Here is a 21,557-nt window from a genome sequence, read left to right on the forward strand (position 1 = left end):
AATAGATCCAGAATATTGAGGGAGACAAACTAGTTATTCTTTATGGAGTATTATTTGGGACCTTCAGAGTAGGTCTCATGTGCATGCATCACCAGCACCTCCCAGGACATTAGCCTCAAACTCCCAGGCCACTCTAACAACTTTTAATTGGATTGCAGTGAGCCGAGGCTAAAGGCTGGCTTCAGCGTCTTAAAAAAAAAAAAAAAACTTAGATCCCTGACAGTGAAAGAAAGGGAAAACTTCCCCCAGAGGTCTTTAAATAAGGAGAATTCATGTTCTGGTATAAGTACAGCTGAGGGGCCAACCTTCTGGTACAGAGATGTCAGTACAGAGGAAGAGACTTCCAGAATGCATATGAAGTCATCTGGGATAAACAATCTGTTTTTCTCATGGGTCCCACAGATCAGCCAAGCAGAAGGGCATGGAAAATCATTTCTGACCCTCAACCTAGGCAACCTCTGAGCTGTGGACATAAGCATACAGCAAACCAACTGCATAATGCCTGGTATTGCGTCACCTCATTCTGAGGAACTGTACTTTAGCTCATCAGTACTGAACACTTTCCTCTATCATGAGGATCTCTGGTATTGGAAGCACCTGAATCGCCTCTGCTGAGAGGTACAGAGGGATTTTCTGGTGGTACCAGCATACCTACCTGCACTGACACTACTGCCCATCACTGCTGGTACCGCTGCACCCTCTTTTTCCCTTAAACTCAGCATCCAATATCAATATTGATACTGGCAACAACTTGACCACTGCTACTTAACCCCCTAGCTCTGCCATTGGATATGAAATAACACTTCCTCAGATGCAACGAGGAGTCCTGTGGCACCTTATAGACTAACTGAAGTGTAGGAGCATAAGCTTTCGTGGGCAAAGACCCACTTCAGTTAGTCTATAAGGTGCCACAGGACTCCTCGTCGCTTTTGCAGATTCAGACTAACACGGCTACCCCTCTGATACTTCCTCAGATGTTTGTCTAACATTTCATCACCTTCCCATTTCAGCCTCCCTCCTTGGCAGTGTCCTGATGACAAGACTAAGAATCCCTGGGTCCTGCCTTTTCTTTATAACCCTCCTCATAGTGAGCTTTTTGATACTTGTGGGTCTCCAGTAGAGAGACCCGAAGGTGAAACAGGTGTGAGTTTCCGTAGAACAGGAACTAAAGACAGTTCCTTTTAATGAAACCTCTTCTTTCCCTTACTGCTGAGACAGTTATGACCTCTCCCCCCTATTATCCAGTTGATTTTAAAGTCCTTCAAGAATTAAGGAAGTGTGGTTGAGACTTTACAGCTCCTCCTATAGCAGTGGTGGGCAACCTGTGGCCCATTAAGGTTCTGTGTGTGGCTCAAGAGACTTGTTTACCCTTGCAGGTGCACACAGAGTTTCCAGATCCTGCTGATTTTCACCCCCCGTTTTCTTCATACCAGTATTACTAAAGTGACACCCATGTAAAGCAAGGGCACATGAAGTGGGTGTGCACTGATTGCACACATCATTGGTGAGAGCCAGGCCCTCCCTCTGTGTCCAAACAAAGTGCTGCTGTGGTTCAATTGGGACATCCATAAATTCTAGGTATGCACGTGGAGTTAGCAAAACTACCCTATCCCAGCAGAAATGTCTTGGTTATGACAATCTTGGGGCTCACTGAAATGGAGGGTAGCTCATGCATCCCCCCCTCACTAGCCTAGGTGGCCCCTCAGTGTCCTAGAGGAACCCCAACTATGGATACTGTGCATAGCTCACCAAGGCAAGATAGCCTGGCCTACCAATGCTGATGGTTAGTTTCAGGATAACTATCTGTATCCCCACACCCTGCTCCAGCCCAGGCAGCAGTCAGGCCTATAGCTATCACCTCGTCCCATTCCTCCTTGCCAGATGAGTTTTGAGGCTGTACAGCACTATCCGCAGCAAGGGAGTCTGCCTAATGGCCCAGCCTCTGCTCTTGGCTCTCTCTGATGGTTAGGACCAATATTGCCAGTGGTTATGAAATACCACACAGCTCTCTCTAAGCAAGAACACTTATTGGAAGGTAAAAACGCAGCAAAATATTTTAAATTCTTACACATTTTAGAAGCTTACCAGCTGTCATCCATCTTTTGGGGCACTAGAAGATCAAAGTCCTTCTAACCTTTCCTCAGGGAGCTAGTCTCCCCTGCCAAATACAAGGTCATGTCAGTTTGCTAGACTGGAAATAAGGCCCTGAATCAGTTTACTAGAGGCCAAGGACAGGGCTTTTAATATGAAAAAGGACAGTAAAGTCAGTTTTGAAACATTATATGGTCTATTCCATCATGTAGTGTTGAAAAGCAGGAAACTTACCACAAGAAAAATGTACTTCTGGAAGAGGAATCATTTCCAGAAGTCATCATCTCTGTCTGAGTCTCACCTTTCTCATGTTCTTTAATGGCCATTGAACTTAAAAAACTGAATTTGTCATTAAGTTTAAAGTTCACCTTGCTGCCATTACAGCAATACACCTACCAATTGAAGAGTTTTCAGTATTTCTGCATCCCACCACCAGGTCCCACTGCTGTTCTGTCCAACATGCTTACAGTTCTCTAAGCCCTCCAGGGATCCTTAGCCTCTGTTTGCCAGAAGTTGGGAATGGGTGATTGATGGGATGGATTGCTTGATGGTTACATTCCGTCTGGGGCATCTGGCATTGGCCACTGTTGGAAGACAGGGTATTTGGGTAGATGGACCTTTAATCCGACACAGCATGGCTATTCTTATGTCACAGTCCTTACTCCCTGGACTTCAAACAGCAACGTGTCCTGCTCTGCCCCACAGCCTCTCTTACTGACTGTTTCCCACAGTGTCTGGCAATGTGAGGCAGACACCCCATGAGATCTACCGAAAGTCTCATCTTTCCACTTCAAGGAATACGTTGGAGTACCAGGTTTTTACCCTAAACACTAAGTATCTTGGCAAGACTAAACCCTTTAGAACCTCCCCTAGAATCTTTGTCTCCTTCGCGAGAAGAATGTAGGGAGCTTTTATTTCCTACCACGTGCTCAGGGCTGTAGCACTAGTAACCGCGGCCACCTGTTGTCCAGCAACCCAAGATGGAGTATGAGTGGAAACCCGACGAGCAGGGGTCCCAGCAGATCCTGCAGCGACTCAGTCGCAGTCTCTGGCCACCACCACGCAGAGGGCCATACAACAAAAACTGGACCAACTCAATCCGTATTCACATTTTAACAACTACCTGATATTTGTTCTTACGAAACTGAAGTCTGAAGATGAACCCGTGCGGTCCCTGAGTGGTCTCATCTTGAAGAATAATGTGAAAGCGCAGTTTCACAACTTTCCAAATGGAGTAACTGACTTCATCAAGAGTGAATATCTAAACAACATTGATGACTCCTCCCCTTTAATTAGAGTGAAAGAATACAATCTGGACACCGTATGCAAGCAGGAGTTTATTACACAGCGCTGGGTGGAGTGTCACTTGCTAAGCTCAGTGAACACTGCCAAACAATAGGTTACAACTAGTTATATAGGATGCTCAATGGGCAGATCAAAGTTTTTTTTGGGGGGGGGGGGGAGATCCCGGATCCCCTGGATAGATGCTAATAGTAAGGCAAGATAAGAGCAATAATGTAAAGTTACATAGTGTTTCCAGTAAAACAAGTATTTAAACAAAGCAGACATCAATTATCAGTTAAGTGGTGATATGTCTGTCAGCTTCAAGAAGGAATCACTGCAGGATGTGGTCCATCTGGGGATTAAAGCAGAGACATTAGCACCATTGATGTGTCTTGTCCTGCCTCCCATCCTGGGTGATGGCTTTCCTCGATGGGCTAGACTGGTGGGGAGGGGGAATAACCATGTACCGTGTTTATGTGCCATTCCCAGAGTCTGAATTTAAATTGGGTTCTTAACAGAATATCATAGCCTTCCTCAGAAATTTTCATCCTACAAGGGCAACTGTAGGTATTCTGATTACAACCATTGCCTCTGAGAGAATTGATCTGAACTCTTACCAAAACTTTGCAGCCTCTGAAGACTACAATATCTGTGCACTTGGAGCTCTTCAGAAAATATGTGAAGATTCTGCTGAAATCTTAGATAATGATGTATTAGACCAACCACTCTATTATGATCCCTAAGTTTTTACAGTTCTTCAAACTCAGCAGTCCAAAAATAAGGTCCCATGCTATTGCATGCGTCAATCAGTTTATCATCAGTAGGACCCAAGCGCTCATGTTACACATTGATTCTTTTATTGAGAATCTCTTTGCGTTGGCAAAAATGTATGTTGGGCTTTGGTGACGTTGCTGGAAGTTCAAATGGATAGTCTGCTTCCTCATATGGTTAGTATAATAGAGTACATGCTTCAGAGGTCCCAGGACCAAGATGAAAATGTGGCTTTGGAGGTGTGCGAGTTTTGGCTGACTTTGGCTGAGCAGCCAATTTGTAAAGATGTGTTATGTCGACATTTCACTAAGTTGATACCTGTGTTAGTAAATGGTATGAAGTATTCACAAATAGATATTATTCTGCTGAAGGGGAATGATGAAGATGAAGCTATTCCAGATAGTGAACAGGATATAAAGCCTCATTTTCATCTTTTACAGACAGTGGCACAGCATGAAGAAGATGGTATTGAGCTAGATGATGACTGGAATTTAAATCCTTCATGGATTTAAAAATCAAGTTGGGGATGAAAATTGGAGGCATTTATTTGACAAGTTTCCTCTTCCCTTAAACTCCATAATAAGCTGCAAGATGCTCTTTTAATAGATTTTCTATCAGGACGCATCCTAACATGTTACAAATCAAATGATTGCTCATTCCAACAAAGTATCATTCTCCTCTCTAGCCCTACTTAAGAATATAACAATTGCGGACATTTGCAAGGCTGTCACCTCCTCATCTGTGCATGCCTTTTCCTAGCATGATGCTATCCTTTATGATTCAGGAGCAGATACAGCCTTTTGTGCAGCTGTTCTCCAAATTCCACTGAATGTCTCAGCACCCACTCTCCATGACGGGGGCACTGCTCAGGACTCATGTAGCACAGAGTACTCACACGGACAATAATTTAAAGGAGCAGTTGCTTACCTGTACAGAAATAAAAGTTCTTCAAGCTGTTTTGTCCCAACAGGCGTGCCACTACCCACCATTCATTCCCTTTTGCTTCTGAGACCTCCTGTCTAGACTGCATGGTTGAGAAGGAAATGGAGTGATGAGGATTCCTTTTTTCCAATATACTGTCTGGCATGTGAGGACAGCAATTCACTAAAAATCTCCAATTAGGCACAGCTGCCCACACACTTAAAAGGGACATCCATATGGACACCACATTTTGAACCTCAATTACTCAACAGGTAAGTAACCTCTTCTCCTATAGATCAAATCCTACCTTTAATGTTATTTGTACAATAAATCCCCATTCTCTTCAATGAGTCTATAGAGATGTAACTGATTATTGAATTTGGTCTTTCTGTTGGAACTTAATACTAATAATATATGAACTAGAATAAACTTCTGTTTACTGTCCTATTGCTGTCAAAACTTAGCCAGGCTACAGTTAACAGAAGGGATAAAAAGACAGAGTCTACACAATGAAAACCTTTTCAGTAAAGATGATGCTTTTTAGTAGACTGGTTTAATGTGTCTGGCCATGTCTTGTGTGAGGTGGGCCTGCTATTTCTAGCTATAGTGGATTATCTAGCTCTTCAGCTAGTTGGTGAGGTCATGTTTCTAACTTTAACTGAATCTGATCCACCAGCTCAGAATGGGAGACAGCCCCTGCATGTTGTGTAAATACTTGCCTTATAGGTAAATCTGTGTCTAGTGCTGCCATTTTCATGTTTGTGAAAGCAGGCCCAGCATGGACTAAGCAATCAGTGAGATGACTAAAGCAGAATGCCTGCCAGATGTAATTGTGTACAGTATAATCTTGCCTTTGCTAAAGAATCTATTAACAAAACCTCAACTTAACACATGGCCTGAAAAGTAATTTTTTTGTTACATGTGTCACCCATAGGGTTAACTAGGGTGCTAGTTGCTAATGCTTCATTTCCCAGATTGTTGCAGAAATAGAAGGTCAGGCTGCAGAACAGTTCATTAGCTATATGAACTAAAATATACGCTCTTGAAACAGTGCCCCAAAAGGGACAGGCAAAACAACCCCCTAGGCTCTTAGCTCATCTCCATAGCAGTATTTCTCCTCATACATACCTTGGGATAGCAACTGCTATCTCCTAACCTTACACAGCACGAGCAGCTGTTCACTACTTCATAGGTTTGACCGAAGTATCCTTATCACAGCAAATGCCATCAATGGCCACACCTCTTCTAACAATGGGGATTTGGATTCTGAAGGGCTCTACAGCTACATGTGAGCTGTCTGTCAGAGAAGGAAAAAAGTCCTTTGGTAGCTGTAAGGTGTGGAAGCAGAGGGAATGACAGAAGTAAAGTATATAACTCACCTTGTACATGCACTAAGGCATCTGGCTATATGTAGGGCTGTGCTTCTCCTGTAATCTGTTCTCACTGAACAGGCAAGCACCCTAGAAATCCAGTGGCAGATAAAATTGCATTCAGCAATGGGCAGAGTTAAGTTTCTTTCTTACTTAAATTTTCCATTTTAAGGTGCTGGTAACTCTTGCATTGGTTACAGAAGTCTTTGGGGAGGGAGAAATAGGAGATGCAAGCAGAGGGTTTTGGCAGTTGAGTACAGGAAAGCAGGGTCACTCTTGGCACTGGGTCACTTAATTCACCGCCACTGTCATGTGGCATTTAAAGAGCATTGTAACCTCAAAATAGAAACAGGGACCCCTGTAGTTTTGATACACTTTATTTTGTACAGTTAGAACAAAAAATGAAATGTGAAATGAACAGAGCGCACAGTGCAATTTTGAGAGCACTCAAAAGATGAAAAAAGTTCAGGCGCAACAGGATCTCCCATGGTGAGTATAAGGGAACAGTTCACCTTTACATCAAGCAGATGAAAAAACTGACAGCATCAGGGACTGAAACAGTTTTTAAATAATGGCTAAAAACTTTATAAAAGTGTGTACTCTACACTTACATTGGTTTTTTAGTACAAAATCTGAGAAACAGCAAATCCCCGTTGCTTATAAAGTTTGCCCTGCATCTCTTCCCTATTTCCCTCCTCCACACTCTTTCTCCCCATCTCATGCACGCCCCGCCATCCTCCAGGCCTAGTTACACTGTTTTGTTCTTCTGGAACAGAAAGCCCGGATACAATTCCTAGGAGTAGGAGTGGTGTGCTCTCTCTATAGAAACTGAGCATTCTGCCACGGATAAGGGATTTTAGAATTGAATTTGCCGCCTCACAGCTCTGAGCTGGTACCCAGCAGAATGGTGACCCACCCAAAATGTTGATGAAACTTATCTTACAGGGTCTGCATTTAGTCCCTGGCAGGCTGCTACCATTATGTTTCCCTACACTGCCGCAGGTATCGGAGGATCACAGCTCTGGTTGGCCGCAAATCTACATTCACAGTCAATGCGAGCCGTGGGAAGCATCATGGACTGGGACACCACTTCCCAACGCTCGCATTGGCCGCCAATGGTGATTGGCGGCCAATGAGAGCTGAGATCTTCCGATACCTGTGGAGGTGCAGGTAAACATGGAAGTGGGGGCCCACCAGGGACTGCAGACTGGATCTGGAACCTCTTCTTCCTCAAGTGAGGGTCCCACTATGTGTTCCAAACACAGGTGAGTAACAAGCAGTGATCAGCATGGGGCTGGGTGTGAGGATAAGGTAGGTAGTGCCATTTGCAGTACAGTGCAGCCACTGCTTGGGCTATGGCCTAGTGCAGTGGTTCTCAACTCGTTTCAGTCCACGGACTACCAGGCCAATCAAAATGGACCACCAGGACACAGGACGAACGACACAGCAACTGCTCAGCATGACGGCAGCAGCTACACTGACGCTCAGAGCCTCAGACGGAAGTTACTGGCAACACAACGAGGTTACGTCCTAGGTGACGCTATGGATGACATGTCGCGTGCTTGTGAATACGGCATAAAACAGCCTAATGGTGGTGCCTGCTCACGCCGTGTGACTTTGGACAATGTTCCTGTGGACCACCGAAAAAGTCTCCATGGACCACCAGTTGAGAACCACAGGCCTAGTGGGATGTGACTATGTGGACAGTGTACCATGATGCTCTGCAACAGATGTCCTGTCATGGAGACAGTTGTAAAGCAGGATAATGTAGCTGCTTACAGCTTTGAGAATGACTCGACTTGGTGGCAGCACACTGGATTGTGTATAGCATTTGCAGATGCATCTGGAGATCCTATTGGAGAGTCATTGGGAGGAGAAAGTGTGGGTTTTGGATTGACTGGCAATGGCTATAAATGGTTTCCACAACATGCAGGAGTGAGTCTTGCATAGACAGGCTGCTAGTGCACAGTGGACACTGAGGGAATGCAGGACTCTGTGTGTGGTTTGAGACAGAAAACAGGTAGGTGGATGAAGTGGCTGATAGAGGATATGGCAGAGGATAGTGGAGACAGTGGTGTAGACACATCAGGCTGAAGAGGCTATACCCAGAATGGTTATTACACCACTATTTTTGGGTCAAAATGGAAGGCCTTAGTTCCAATTATTTTTAACCACCCCAATATTGGAATGGGAATATAGATTTTATATTGACTTAAATTCAATCTTATCCATTTTGAATATAGATACTAGGTTAACCTACTTCAGGGGTGGGGAATCTTTTTAAGGGGCAGGAGCCACTGACCCACAGAAAAATCAGTCAGGGGCTGCACATAAGTGAGAAAAAAAAACCCTCCTCTCATCACTGTGGGCTCCACCATGCTGGGGGGAGCCCTGAGCTTCAGGGGCCAGATCAAGGTAAACCAGGGGCTCTATCGAGCTCTTAGGTTCCCCACCTCAACCTTCTTCCATTAACCCCTCAAATTCTGTATTTTAAATGTAGTAGGAGGGCAACTTTTAATGCCAATAAGTATGCTACTATCAATTAACACATGCCAAAGACAACTAAGCACAGTAGACTTCCAATAATCCAGAACCTATGGGACTTAGGTGGTGTCGGATTATCAGATCTGCTGGACTATCAGGAGGTACTATAAGCAGGTTATACATATATACTGTATACATTATATAAAGTGTTCTTAACCCTTTTTATTGTACATACTGTATACAGTATACTGTAATGTTTTAGTTTTTTTAAGCCTTTTTTACCCTTTTTGCTCAGTTCAGCTGCTGCCGCTGTTACCTTGTGACTCGTTTTTTGCCGAAGCTCACTCAGTAGGCTCTTGCCATTTTGATGCTGGACTATTGGAGTTTTACTGAATTAGGCTTGGCCTTATGCACGTTGGGGATGGAAGAATACATTTTTGTAGGGTTGGATATAATGAAAATATAAAACTGTTTTACTGACATTAACAGAGTGTTATGGAGGATCAATTAAATATTTAAGTTAAAATAGGAATTTAGTACCGTTAAACAAAAGTTACTGTTTACTATAGCTTTTTGTTTTTCTGTTATTGAAAACAAAGATATTTATAGTTCATTGTTAAAATAAAAGAAATTTGTTTTGAAAGGAAAAGGGGGTCTCATTATTTACATCTTTCAGAAGAGAAAGCCTAATGGTGGAAGATGTTTCTATTCATCTTGGCTCTTCTGAGTATTAGTATCTATGGGATTCCACTTTGTATCTATGAAATTTGAATCCAGGCAAGACCATTGTACTCTCGTAGGCTTGGAATTTTGTCAAGCCAGTGAGGAGGGCTGCTAGGGTGGCAAACTCCAGCACAAAGTGTCTATGGTAACGAGCAAGAAACTGCCTCACTTGCCTCTGATGAGAAGATTGAGCAGGCTTAGGGATCGAACCTTACCCCCTATTGGCTGCAACTGACCACACTCTACACCACGTATCTCAGGTACATTATCTCTTTCTGTTCCAGGTGGCATTCCAATGGTTTTGTAGTTAGCCTGGCTTCCCCAAGGGCACTGAGGTGTCATGGATGATAGCTCCCCAACTGGCATGGTCAATATAAGCTGCTGTTCATTGATCAAGTAGCCAAAAGTGCTGGTCCCCCAAGCCATTGGAACACTACAACCATGCTATGTATGGGGCTGCGGTAAACTGAAAAAGGTAGAATGGCGTGACAAAGGCTGTCTTCTCCCAGGAAGTTGGACTCAGGAGAATTTGCCAATACCCTTTTGTTAGATCCACTGTAGATCTAAATTGTTGGGGTTCCCTCTTGTCAAACAATCACAGTCAAGGGGCTCAGGACCCTGGCAGGGCAGAGCAAAAAAACAGTCCAGAGCCCTTGGGATGGGACAGAGCAAACAGTCTGTAGCATCTGGGCCTCCTAGCCAGAGCGAAGAATAACAGTTGGGGGCCCTGACCCTCTGGACAGGGCACAGAGTGAATCATGAGTCTAAATCAGGAGTCCCCAGTAGCAATGCCTAGTGGTAAGTGGCTGAGGGGGGAAGTAGGGGAACCTGAGCCCTCCCTACTCCACTGGGTTTGAAGCCAGGAAATTCTGTATTAGGAGCCCAGGCTTGAACCCTTAACATATTCCCTGGAGCACTTCCTACCAGAATGACCATCTTCTCAGCTGGCAGCAGCTCAACACCCATCAGTCACCATGGTGAGCTAATCGCCTGCAGCGTAGTCTGCGTTCACAGTCCCAATGGCCTGAGGAGTCAACAGCTCCTCTGCAGGAGCCTGAAGCACATGTTCTTCCTCCTTTGCCGGCACTGACTGAGCTGGGCTACCTCCTTTTATCTGTCCCCTCCAACTGGAGCGTGCACAACAAGAACGAGGGGGGCTGGTCTCTAGTGACTGGTCAGCACCAATTGGCCCAATGCACGGTTGATATGCTCCATCACATACCTGAAAGTCAAAAAGTCCCATAACAAATGTATCTGGAGAGAGCCACAAGGACAAAAAGCTATTTATACAAACCAATTCTACCTATACAACCTCCAAAATCTAAAAGCACCCCAAGATTGGCAAATAGGGTTATAATGAAAACAATCTAAAGAAAATTTACAACTTCTGCAGCTGCTGACCTCACTAGTAAAGCAAACGTCACCAAACTGTGAAGCAGAACCCTTGGGGTTAGGGTGCAATGAAACATTCATGGGGGGAGAGCCTGAGTTAGTTCCCACAAGGGGCAGGGAGGGAGCACTGCCCAACCCAGCCTTGCCCTGCTCCACTCTGGCTCCACCCCCAGCCATGGCCCCAGATCCCCACACCTGGCCCCCATCCTCAGCCTCAGTGCAGCTCCGCTCCCTCCCGGGGAGCGTCTGGCTGCCAGCCCCCACCAGAGCCCAGCTAAAGGGGCCGTTCCACTACCGTCTCCCCACCCCCGACTCAGCCCCTGGCTGCAGCACTCTCTCTGGCCCCAATGCCAGTCCCAAAGATCACCCCCCTGCTCTGACCCCCCCCTCCAGCCACACACACACACACACACAAATTAGAAGAAGCCAAAACTAAACACCCATTACCAGGTCTGCGCCAACAACATCCACATCAACATCTTCTGGTCCCCCATCTACTGAGAAGTCTTCTGTCTTGATCACATCTTGGCTAGAATGAAAAGCCAAGTAGTTTAGTTCCTGACCCGAAAGGTTCTACTTAGGATGTGTTTTGCTTGCAGCACTAAAAGAAGAGGACAAGTTTCACGTGATACAAGTTGCTTTTAGGATTCTTGTACAAAGAAGCTCAACAGCTTTAGCCCAAAGTTCGAAAGAGCTTCATTATATTCTAATAAAAATGAATTTTGATTCAATTTACCATCAACCAACCAAAAAGTGTAAGAAAAATAACACAAACCACCTATGAGTGTCCAATAAATCCACTTCAGAGGAGGCTGGGTGGGCATTGTCATCTAGGAAACTGCCTTTCTGGTTGGCCTGAGTTTGAATTTCTCTTTAAATCTTACATCTAAGATTAGAGACAATACTGTTTGATTTTTCTGTTTGTTCCCTTGGTTCAGTGGATGGCATGTGGAATCTAGCCATAGGCCCTGTTTTGTTTATAATGTTGGGCCCTTCTTCCATTATATCATGTTCTGTGTGGAGCTCCTACACACTTGGCCTCAAGTCTCGCAGGAGGAAATTAGCATCAGCTTCAGGGCTGCTGAGGCCAAGACAGAGTGTTCTTCAATTCCTTTCTAAGAAATAAGAGAGCTGGGGCCAGGTGGGGTGGAGATACATCCTTCTTCACTCGCAGCCCCAGGGCTGAGAAGCAACCAGTAACTGGAAAGCCCCCTTTGTGCTCCATAGAAAGTTAGGGAGTGATTCAAAAATTGGCTGAGGGGACTAGGAAACCCCATTCTTCCCTCTACAACCCTTTGAATGTACAAGTCAAGCAGGAAGCTTCCTCTTCTTTCCCCCGCTGCCTAAATGACTAGGGAGCAATGGGAGTCCGGGTGGGTTGGGGAGAGGGCTGTAACACTCCATATAGGTTCAAGAGGAGAACACAAGAGTTGGAACATAGAATCAGCAGTGTGTGGCCCCAGGCAACTGCTCTGTGGCAGCATTAAGGAGCACTCTTTGTGTTCAAGTCCTATAAGGCTGCAGCTGCACACAGTTTTGCAGTCTGCATATCTGAAAAATTCCAGCTCTCACTAGAGACTTGTAAGCAATTTTCCCCTCACCTACTACATCTTCTTTTCAACTGGGCAGGACAATGGAATGGTGGATATTCCTGGAGGCTTGTATTGTGAGACTTCAACCTCTTTCTCCTTTTCCCTGCTGCAGCAGAGATTTCTGGAGTGCACTGGAAGCCTGGAGTCTTATTTGTTGTTTCAGGCAGGAACCCTGTAACAGACAATCAATAGAACCCTCGCTCTCTGAGATACTAGGAGAGGAATACCTCCCACAGCCCAAGAGAAAGGGAAAAGCGGTATTCGTTACAACGGGTACAGTCACTGTAGAAGACAAATTAATGGAGACTCTTTGAGCAAAGCATTCATTTTAAAATACCCACTGTGTTGAATGACCCGGCTAAAACCTCTATACAAAAACACTAAAATGACAGCTGCCCAATGGCTGATTTTGCACAGCGTACATGAGGCCTCCAACTTACATTTTTTGGGTCCTGACTCCTTCTCCCCAAGATATAGGGCACTGCATAAACTGAGCATGTAGCTCCTCTAGAAAGGCAGACTGCTTTTGTGACATGCTGCTGCAACTCCTCCTGTCCCCACACAGATACGGGGCTCTGAAGGCAGTCCTATTAACTCCTCAAAGGAAGGTGTGCAAAGCACAGCTCTGAGGGTGGCTGTAAGCCAGGAAAGGAGGAATTAAAAAAAATCCTCTCATTCTCTTTGTTTCTTCTAACAGAATACATCCCAAAAATAGAACCAATAAAAATCTGTTGTTAGCACTTCTATAGTAACTTTTTGTGTTATTAGAAGGCCTTCATAAAATGTGTCTAATCCTCACAATATGACGGAATCAAGTAATACGAGCCTCATTTACACCTGGGAAAACTGAGGCAGGGAGTTTAAGTGAGTCCCGAAAGGCTGCAGAAGGCAGGAATGATAGCTGGAACTAGATCACAACTGGAGAGTTTCTGGCTCCCATACTCAGTTCACTGAACCAAGCCTCTCTCTAGAGAATGATGAAAACAAATCTGAAGGGGAGGAAAGGGGTTTAGAATGGCAAGTCTACAACAGTCCATGCACTGCAGTATTTTAATGCAATATGTGAACAAATCCATTTTTACTGAGGACACAAGAAGTCAGATTTAGCAAGATAGTGGAACTATCATACCGTTGGATAATTTTCTTTTAAATGATGTCTTAGATCCGCCTATGGATGATTCTCTTGAACTGCTGATGATAGAATTCACCTCATCTTCATTTGCCAACAAAGAGTTTCTGTACCAAATCAAGGGGTGCCATTCATCACCTCTGCAAGATGCTGGCTCTGTTATATACCTCTGCAAGTACCCATACCTAGTTAAATGGAAAAAATTAGAAAAATTGAAGTCTCTTTGGTGACTATCTAGGCTAGCCCTTCTTGCATTTGTTTTTTTCCTCTGCAACCAGGGAACCAGAACCAGAACCAGACCCATCAAGCAACAGAAAGAGGGCGAGCCTGACACCCCCTTCCTGAAAAACAAATCAGTGTGAGCACTTCCAAAGCTGAAAGATTGCTCACAACGTAACTCTTGATTCCCAATAATTATGGAGCCACATCCATTTTTAGTACCATTTCCTACACTCTCGCACAAGGTAAGCAACTGCTTGTTGCTGCTGCCAGAAGGAACTGAGTGGGTAATTTTCTTGCAAAATAATTGCTCCCCAGCAGCAGAAAGGTCTAGTCCGCCCTCCTCAACTGCAGAGCAGAGGAAAACCCAACAGAGACACTCCCTTTGATTTCACAGCAAGACAAAACGTCACATCAAAACTCAGAATTGCAAGTAGGGGCCTCACTGCCTTTCAGCTACATGATAGCTTCCTTTCAGCTACATCATCACTTCCAATCCTGCCAGCACTGCTAAACCAGACCCCACGTTACAGCATATGCACAATGAAAGCATTATAATTTTTAATATATTAATTATAGAGAGAGAGATATTTTAGAGAGAGTGTGCATCTGTCTGATCATGAGTCCGTCCGTCCATGAGTCTGTTTGTTCATTCAAGTACTCCTAAACAGTAAGAATTAGGACCCCCAAATTTGGCATGCAGCTTTCTCTTCTCCTAACTTAAAGCAAGGTCAGGGTTTGGTTGTGGCAGGACAATAGGATGTGCCTGGGTTCTGTTTTCCATAACACAGAAAAGGAGAGGTCTGAGAGCAAGGACAGCTATGCTCTGCAATGACCACTGATACTGTAAAGGGACCACAGGGAAGAGAGTGGCCAGCTTCCCCCCAGAGGCTGGGGCTGCACTGCCCATGTAGCAGCTCCTTCCAGGAGGGCTGGTGGCTCCTTCTAGGAGGGCTGGGCAGCACAGCCCCTACTGCCATGGCCCCTCTGGGGAGCACCACTAGTCAGGCAGTGCAATCCCAGTCCCCCCAGAAGGTGTCGGTGCCAGAGCAGCACCACCCTCACTGCCGTGGGTGGCCCTGGTAAACCCCCCTCTGACCTTCCAGCCCCCTGCCCTGAGCCCCTCATCCCCTACCCTGACTCCTGCATCCCCATCCACTGATCTGAACCCCCCCACCACCACCACCCCTTCCAATCCACTGCCCTGAGCCCCATACACCTCTCAGGGTTCCTCTAAGATGTTTGCATCTATGAGCAGAGTGAGTTTTGTCTTGTGCACCAGTATTGAGGTTGCAGTGGCACCCCCCCGTTACTAACAAATATATTCGCATTACAGATACATTTTTTAAAACGTTATGGAAGAAAGAAGATTTACACAGTCACAAAGAATAAAAAGAGCTGTTAAATCAGCACTTTCACTCACACATCTTTATTATTATGGCTGACCCTAAGTGCCTATGTACTGTATTTGTCCCCCAATCTGCTTATTGACTCCCCACACACATGTGATTTGTCACCACACACAACACTGAAAGCCTGATAGTCATTCTGAATGGGGGCTTCCTAACAAATGAGCCTGTAAATAAAGACTTGTGATGGTTGCAGCAGGTAGAAGAACAATCCCATTTAAATTGTTTAACTATAAAAAATTTAGTTAAGATCAGATAGCTGAAACATGGAAGGAAAAGATGGAACTAAACTTTGCTAAAATACAGAAGTTATCAAAGCCCAGACCAGAAGAGATCTCAGCTGGAAAAACAAATAACCTTGGTCAAAGCTTAAAAAAAAAAAATGAACAGCAGTTTATAAATGTAAGCAACTTAAATGAGTCATTTGTTCATAACTTGCAATTTACACACGACCCCCCAAAGAAGCTCTCTGAAAGTCTAAAATCATTTTAAAAACAAAAAACCTCAAAACTTCAGCTAATAAAAGGTAAGCCAAGAAAGTTTAAAATATTTAGTCTCATAATAAACATAGCAAGGGATCTCAAATTTTCAAAAAAAATACTTTAATACATATATATAAAATAAATCAGCTTTTTAAAAATGTCATTAAAAATCTATTCAAATATCTTATTCACGGTTGCAAAACTCAAAGCTACTCTTTATCTAGCCGCGAGCATCTACTGATAACCTTAACTTACTTAGTTAACTCTTCAAGTGTCCTGATGCTTTCACAAAGTTTAACTTTTTTTTTTTACTTAAGGGGTTAAACATAAAATAAGTGAAAATAAAAAGATAAACCCAAAATAAACACCCTGAATCCCTTTGTCAATAATAAAGCAACTAAAACAATTAAAACTATCATTAAAATAAAAATGTAAAAATAATTATAGGTATTCCTATAAAATACAAAAATTAAATAATTCTTACTCAAAATCTTTTAAAAGCTCAAAAAAGGCCTGGATGGTTTAAAAACAAAAACGAACTTGGCACGCATGCACACACAGGCGTGCGCACAAGAAATTAATACCAGAGGTGTTGCCAGAGTAGGGAGGTTTATGTGTATTTTATATTATTAACACGACTTCAATTTAGAAGGCAGCCTAGAAAATATCAGAGCTTTCATCAAAAGAAGAAAAAAAGAGTCCTAGGAAGAGACTCAGATAATTAGACAGAGGTAATGAAGTCTCAAAACACTGATTAAGGAGTATGTTGGTTTCAAACAAGTGTGTATTGTAACTAAAGTTATAGGGTCTAATCCAACTCCCATCGATGTTAATGGAAAGAGTCCTATTTTCAGGGATCAGGCTCTTAACACTGTTTTTTATTTAATAAAATTACTTAAAAGTAGCAAACACCAACTGATAAATAAAATATTTTACCACTAAATGCCATATACTTAGAACACGTTGGTTATATTCCCTTCTAACAAATGTCGTTAGATGTGTTATAGGTGCATTCACAAATGTTGTGCAGGTCTGTAGACCGGTACTGTGCCTGATTAATAATAATAATTAAAATAAGGTGATGGGTTTTTTTTCAAAAGTTCATGTTGACTTAAAACATTCCTTCCTATAATTTATGATGCAACTAAATCTAAATATTTCTAAAAGGAAATATAATCTCCAGACCCTGCCAGGCATTTTGAGTCTCCCAGAATAGAAACTGTTAGTTTAAAAACATGGCTTGAGTGTCAAGTTGTAGATAAAACTGCAATTTGCCAATCTTATGAACTCGTTTTTCATTTATTTTTGATACAGATGGGCAAGTCAAAGACAGCTGAAGATAAACTCTAGGCAGTGTCTCTTGCTTTGTTCCCCACAAGAGTGGTCAAAAGATGAGCAAATCAGTAGGAATATTCCCATTGTAGAAAAAAATTAGACACTGCGTTTGAAAATTATCATGAAAATTTACCAACTTGTCCATCCTGCTGATGAGATTTTTTCCTTTATCATTAAAAATGCTCTCCTTAGACAAGTTGGTAAATACGAGTTTTACAAAGTTTGATTCACAGAAATCCACCTGAGATTTAAAGAACAATTGCTGAAACCAAGTCCATGGAGTGATGGCAGAATTAAAAAAAAAGTTTGCAGAAGGTACAGGCTGAACCTTTGTAATCCCTGGTCCAGCAACATCTGTTATCCGGCAGGACCACAGGTGTTCCAGGGCTGGAGAGTCCTGGTGGAGGGCTGGCGGTTGGGCTCCTCGCAACTGGGCTGCCAGGTATAACCCAGCAGGGCTGCCTGATGGGCCAGGAGCCCTGCGCACCACAGTGGGGCTGCCTGGGGGGGGGAGGGAGAGAGGAGAGGAGCTCAGCACTCCACAGCGAGGCTGCCCCGTGGAGCCAGGCGCACAGGGAGCTGGGCTGCCCGGCACAGCAGAGAAGGAGGTAGGAGGACCCGCAGGGCAGCAAAGCTGGTGGCAAGGGGGAACCAGGCAGGAGACTGGCGGCTGGTCCAAGGCTGGGGGGAGCTAGTAGCAGGAGAGCCAGATATGACCTCCCCTGTTCCGGTAAAATCCCTCATCTGGGACCAGTCAGATCCTGAGGGTGGCCAGACCAGGGAGGTTCAACCTGTACAATCTAGTGGTACACACAAGAGTTCCTGGCAGGCAAAAATGCTAAAACAGAAAGAGTAATACTACTAATTATAGATTGATCAAAAGCAAACAAAATCAGAGGTCACAATACAAAAAGGGAATTGTACATTTGCCCCTGCATAGTGCATTTTTAGATTTTAATCATTTCTCAACGTGCTTCTATGTAACTGAACCCTGAATACATTTTGTCACAGATTACAAGTAGCATGAGATGAGACATCATACCACTCTTGATCCTAGGCATACATGAGTCATTTGACGTTCTCCAATGAAAGATCAATTCCAGTTGAATCCATACTGATGCTGTAACCAATAAATTCAATCACCCCAAAATATGCAAGTTACTCACATGACAGGATGTAGGCAACATGCTTTCCTACTTTCTCCCTTGTTTCTTTTCTGCCACATGAAATTTTACCCATTGGGATTATTATAAATTGCCCAGAAATTCACCATCATTTATTCATATTTAATTATAAGCATCCACATCTTAAAGGATACTTGCTTCTTAGAAAAAGTATAAGGGGGGGTTATTTTATTGTTACTGATTTTACAAGTCACATAAATAAACAAACTGCAGCTGCAGAAGTCAAAGTGGGAGTTCCACTGACTAAGGAAATAAAGGGAAGGAATGGAGTGGAGGAACCAAGAGACAGAAAGGAGGAAGGAGTTCTTGCCTTATCAGAGACTGAGAAGAGCACAGACTGAGGAAGCTGGGTTTAAGGGCTTGTCTACACTTGCAACAGTGCCATTGTAGTATTTAGTGAAGAGGCTACCTATGTCAACAGGAGAGTTTCTCTCATGGTACTCCTGGGGTGGTAGCTATGTCAATGGGAGAAGCCCTCTTATCAACACCGGGCTGTTTACCACAGAGTTAGATCAGAAAGAGTCCCGTGCGGCTACAAAATTTATATCCACAAAAACGAGCCAGAGATATAAAGCAATGAAGGTAACTTACACTAATCTTTTGTCAGGCTTTAATAACTTGTTGGAGAATTCACTGATGATTAACAGAAAGCTTAAGTTTGGTGGCAGGCATTTCCCTTCTACTCCAGCAGCTCCTTGGAAGGCAAATTCAATCCCTTCTCTATTGAGAGGGGAAAATATAAGAGGGACAAGGTAATTTAACAGAGAAAAAGACGACAATGCCCCCGACAGATAATATATAGTTATGTGGAACATACTTGTGTATCATGGCTACTGATTCTCTGGATTTCACTTGATCCCAGCCAAATGTCAGTGAAAAGCGACGAGCAAGTTCTTTAATGTTTGTGAAAGATGAATCCATGCTGTTCGTACTACCATGGGTTTCTGTATGTTTCTGAAACAGCTGCAAAACCACAAACATCCATGTGTAAACTTCCAGGGGACAAAAGCACCAGGAGAACACAACAGCCATACAACACTTGCCTCAGTTAGTGAGAATCCTTGGAAAGAAAACTGACAAGTACAAAACAAATTCATTTGTTGAAGAATCACAGTCACTTGGAACTTGAGAGGTGTGAGCACCGGTTTGGGGCAATCTCTCCTTTTAGCAAGTAGGAACATATCAGCGTACAGCCCTACACACACAGGCCTCTAATCCTGCAAAGTGATGAGTGTCTGAGAGCAGTGGGTCTGGGCAGAGGGCTTAAACTCCCCAGAGGGTTAGGGAAAATCAGAGCATGTGTGCACAGCTGCTAGTTTTGAAAGAGAGGCAGCAACATTTGCCCATATAGCTACAGGCAGGACTGAGCCAAAAGAGACAGAGACATGTAGACGTTCTTGCTAAGTTTTTTCTAACAGAACATGTAGGTAGTTTGTTCCCTTCGACATGTACATTCTGAAGGTCAATGAAAGACCAACCTGGACAAGCTGTCTATGAGATATGTAACACAGGCTTTCTGACTATGTGAGCAGAATCTGTGGCTAAATGCTGCTTGCCCTCGCTTTATCTCATATTTCAGGGGTTGGGTCATGGATCTAAGCTCCTGGCAAAGTGTGTGAAGTCAACAAAGTTCATGTATCAGTCACTTTAACAGGAGTCTGTTCTGCAACTCAGAGTATGACATGGATGCTGAGAGAACAGATGTCCATGAGGAAACCAGGCGAGAGCAGTTGCTAGAACAGATTAACTGGTTCAATACTGCAATAGCTATCACAGAGTTGATGTAACTAGAGAAGCAAGAGCATCCTCGGGTGTGTCCAATTTCTTCAATAAAAATGTAATTTAAATTTTCTAGTGAAGCACAGAAACACTGAGGGCCTGCTCCCAGAAGGCACTGAAAACCTCTAGAGAAATGCCAACTACTGCCAATTTCAGTGGAAGTTGAGACTACTCAGCACCATGTAGCAAGAGACCCTTAATCTGTGTCTTGCAACACAAGACTGTGCCATACTTGATTAATATTAACACCCTAAAAGATTTAAAATAAAAAAATCATGGTTACTCTTAGGCAAAAGCACCTACATGAATTCAAGAGAGTGACATTTTCACTACACATTTCAATTAGTTTCAAAAACTATGACAAGATAGGAAGAAAATTATAGTGCGTGGATGGCTTTCATCAGAGTCCCTTTTCTCTTGCATTACTCTTACCTGCTGCAGGCATAGAACTAATGTCTTGGCGCTCTGGATTTTGTTGTTAAGCCTCATCCTGCTCAGAGTTTCTTTAATTATATCTCCAAAATCATTGTACGTCTATTAGTTCAAACAAAAAATAATACATACGTCACTGTCCTACTACAGCTCAATGTTCAGATGGGAATACACTCCTGATACACAGGAAAACTAAGAAAAATTGAACAATTCATAAAATATTCCAGGTCTCAGATATCTTGTTAAAAGGAACCTTATTACATGTTTTCAAAAGGATAATTTTATTTATGCTCCTTTGTAAAGTTCTATGAGAACTTTATTTCTCATGGAATTTTATTTAGTTCTCATAAAGTTCTCATAGAACTAAATAAAATTCTATTTATGCTCCTTTGTAAAGTTTTTTGTAAAGTTCTATGAGATCTATGGATGAAAACGTACTATAAAATAGTTCAGTATTATTCAGGAGGACTGAATCAGTGAGCTGAAAACAGAGTATGGAGCTTTTCACACCTAGGCTACTGATTCACATCCAGCCCATTCCATATGGAGACCACGTTTAATCACCAGCAGACAGCTGTTGAAACTACCAATTCATTTCTCAATTTTTGAGGGATCCTAGTGACCAAGTGACACCGTCACAAATGGGACCTCTCTGGCAGCCTGTACAGAAGCCAAAAGATTAACGAGCAAGGAACTAAATGATCCTCTCATTTAGCAACTATTCATTCTACTCTCTGGTACCTTAGCAGAGCAGTGGAAACCCTACCACAACTTTTCATTTCTGCAAACAGATGACTCCAGCCTCCAAGGCTGTTAATTCAGCTCCTTCCACAAATACTAGTGACATTTGAATGGCATAGAGCAGGGGTGGGAAATAATTTTTGATGGGGGGGCCACTCCAAGATTTTGGAAAGTGGTCGAGGGCCACACCCTTCCATGATATTAATGGAGATGTGGGGT

General features: G+C 43.4%; 1 protein-coding gene and 1 pseudogene across 6 annotated transcripts in view; one reads left to right on the plus strand and one right to left on the minus strand.

The window, feature by feature from the left end:
- The first annotated feature begins 3,890 nt into the window (after positions 1–3,890).
- Positions 3,891–6,675, plus strand: LOC102455362 (transportin-1 pseudogene; annotated as a pseudogene).
- A 123-nt stretch (positions 6,676–6,798) lies between these two features.
- LOC102454764 (cohesin subunit SA-2-like) overlaps positions 6,799–21,557 on the minus strand; it is a 108,635-nt gene continuing 93,876 nt past the window's right edge. For 5 of the 6 annotated variants that reach the window (XM_075916025.1, XM_075916018.1, XM_075916029.1 and 2 more), the window contains 7 exons: positions 20,598–20,699; positions 19,204–19,349; positions 18,978–19,106; positions 13,758–13,942; positions 12,638–12,800; positions 11,484–11,565; positions 6,799–10,866 (listed from right to left, as the gene is read on the minus strand). In XM_075916025.1, coding sequence (XP_075772140.1) covers positions 10,627–10,866; positions 11,484–11,565; positions 12,638–12,800; positions 13,758–13,942; positions 18,978–19,106; positions 19,204–19,349; positions 20,598–20,699 — 1,047 coding nt within the window. In that variant the 3' untranslated portion in view covers positions 6,799–10,626. The remainder of the gene's footprint in view (positions 10,867–11,483; positions 11,566–12,637; positions 12,801–13,757; positions 13,943–18,977; positions 19,107–19,203; positions 19,350–20,597; positions 20,700–21,557) is intronic. The other variant, XM_075916026.1, reaches the window with a different exon arrangement.

Source organism: Pelodiscus sinensis, chromosome 1, assembly GCF_049634645.1.
Source record: "Pelodiscus sinensis isolate JC-2024 chromosome 1, ASM4963464v1, whole genome shotgun sequence".
Lineage (NCBI taxonomy): Eukaryota > Metazoa > Chordata > Testudines > Trionychidae > Pelodiscus > Pelodiscus sinensis.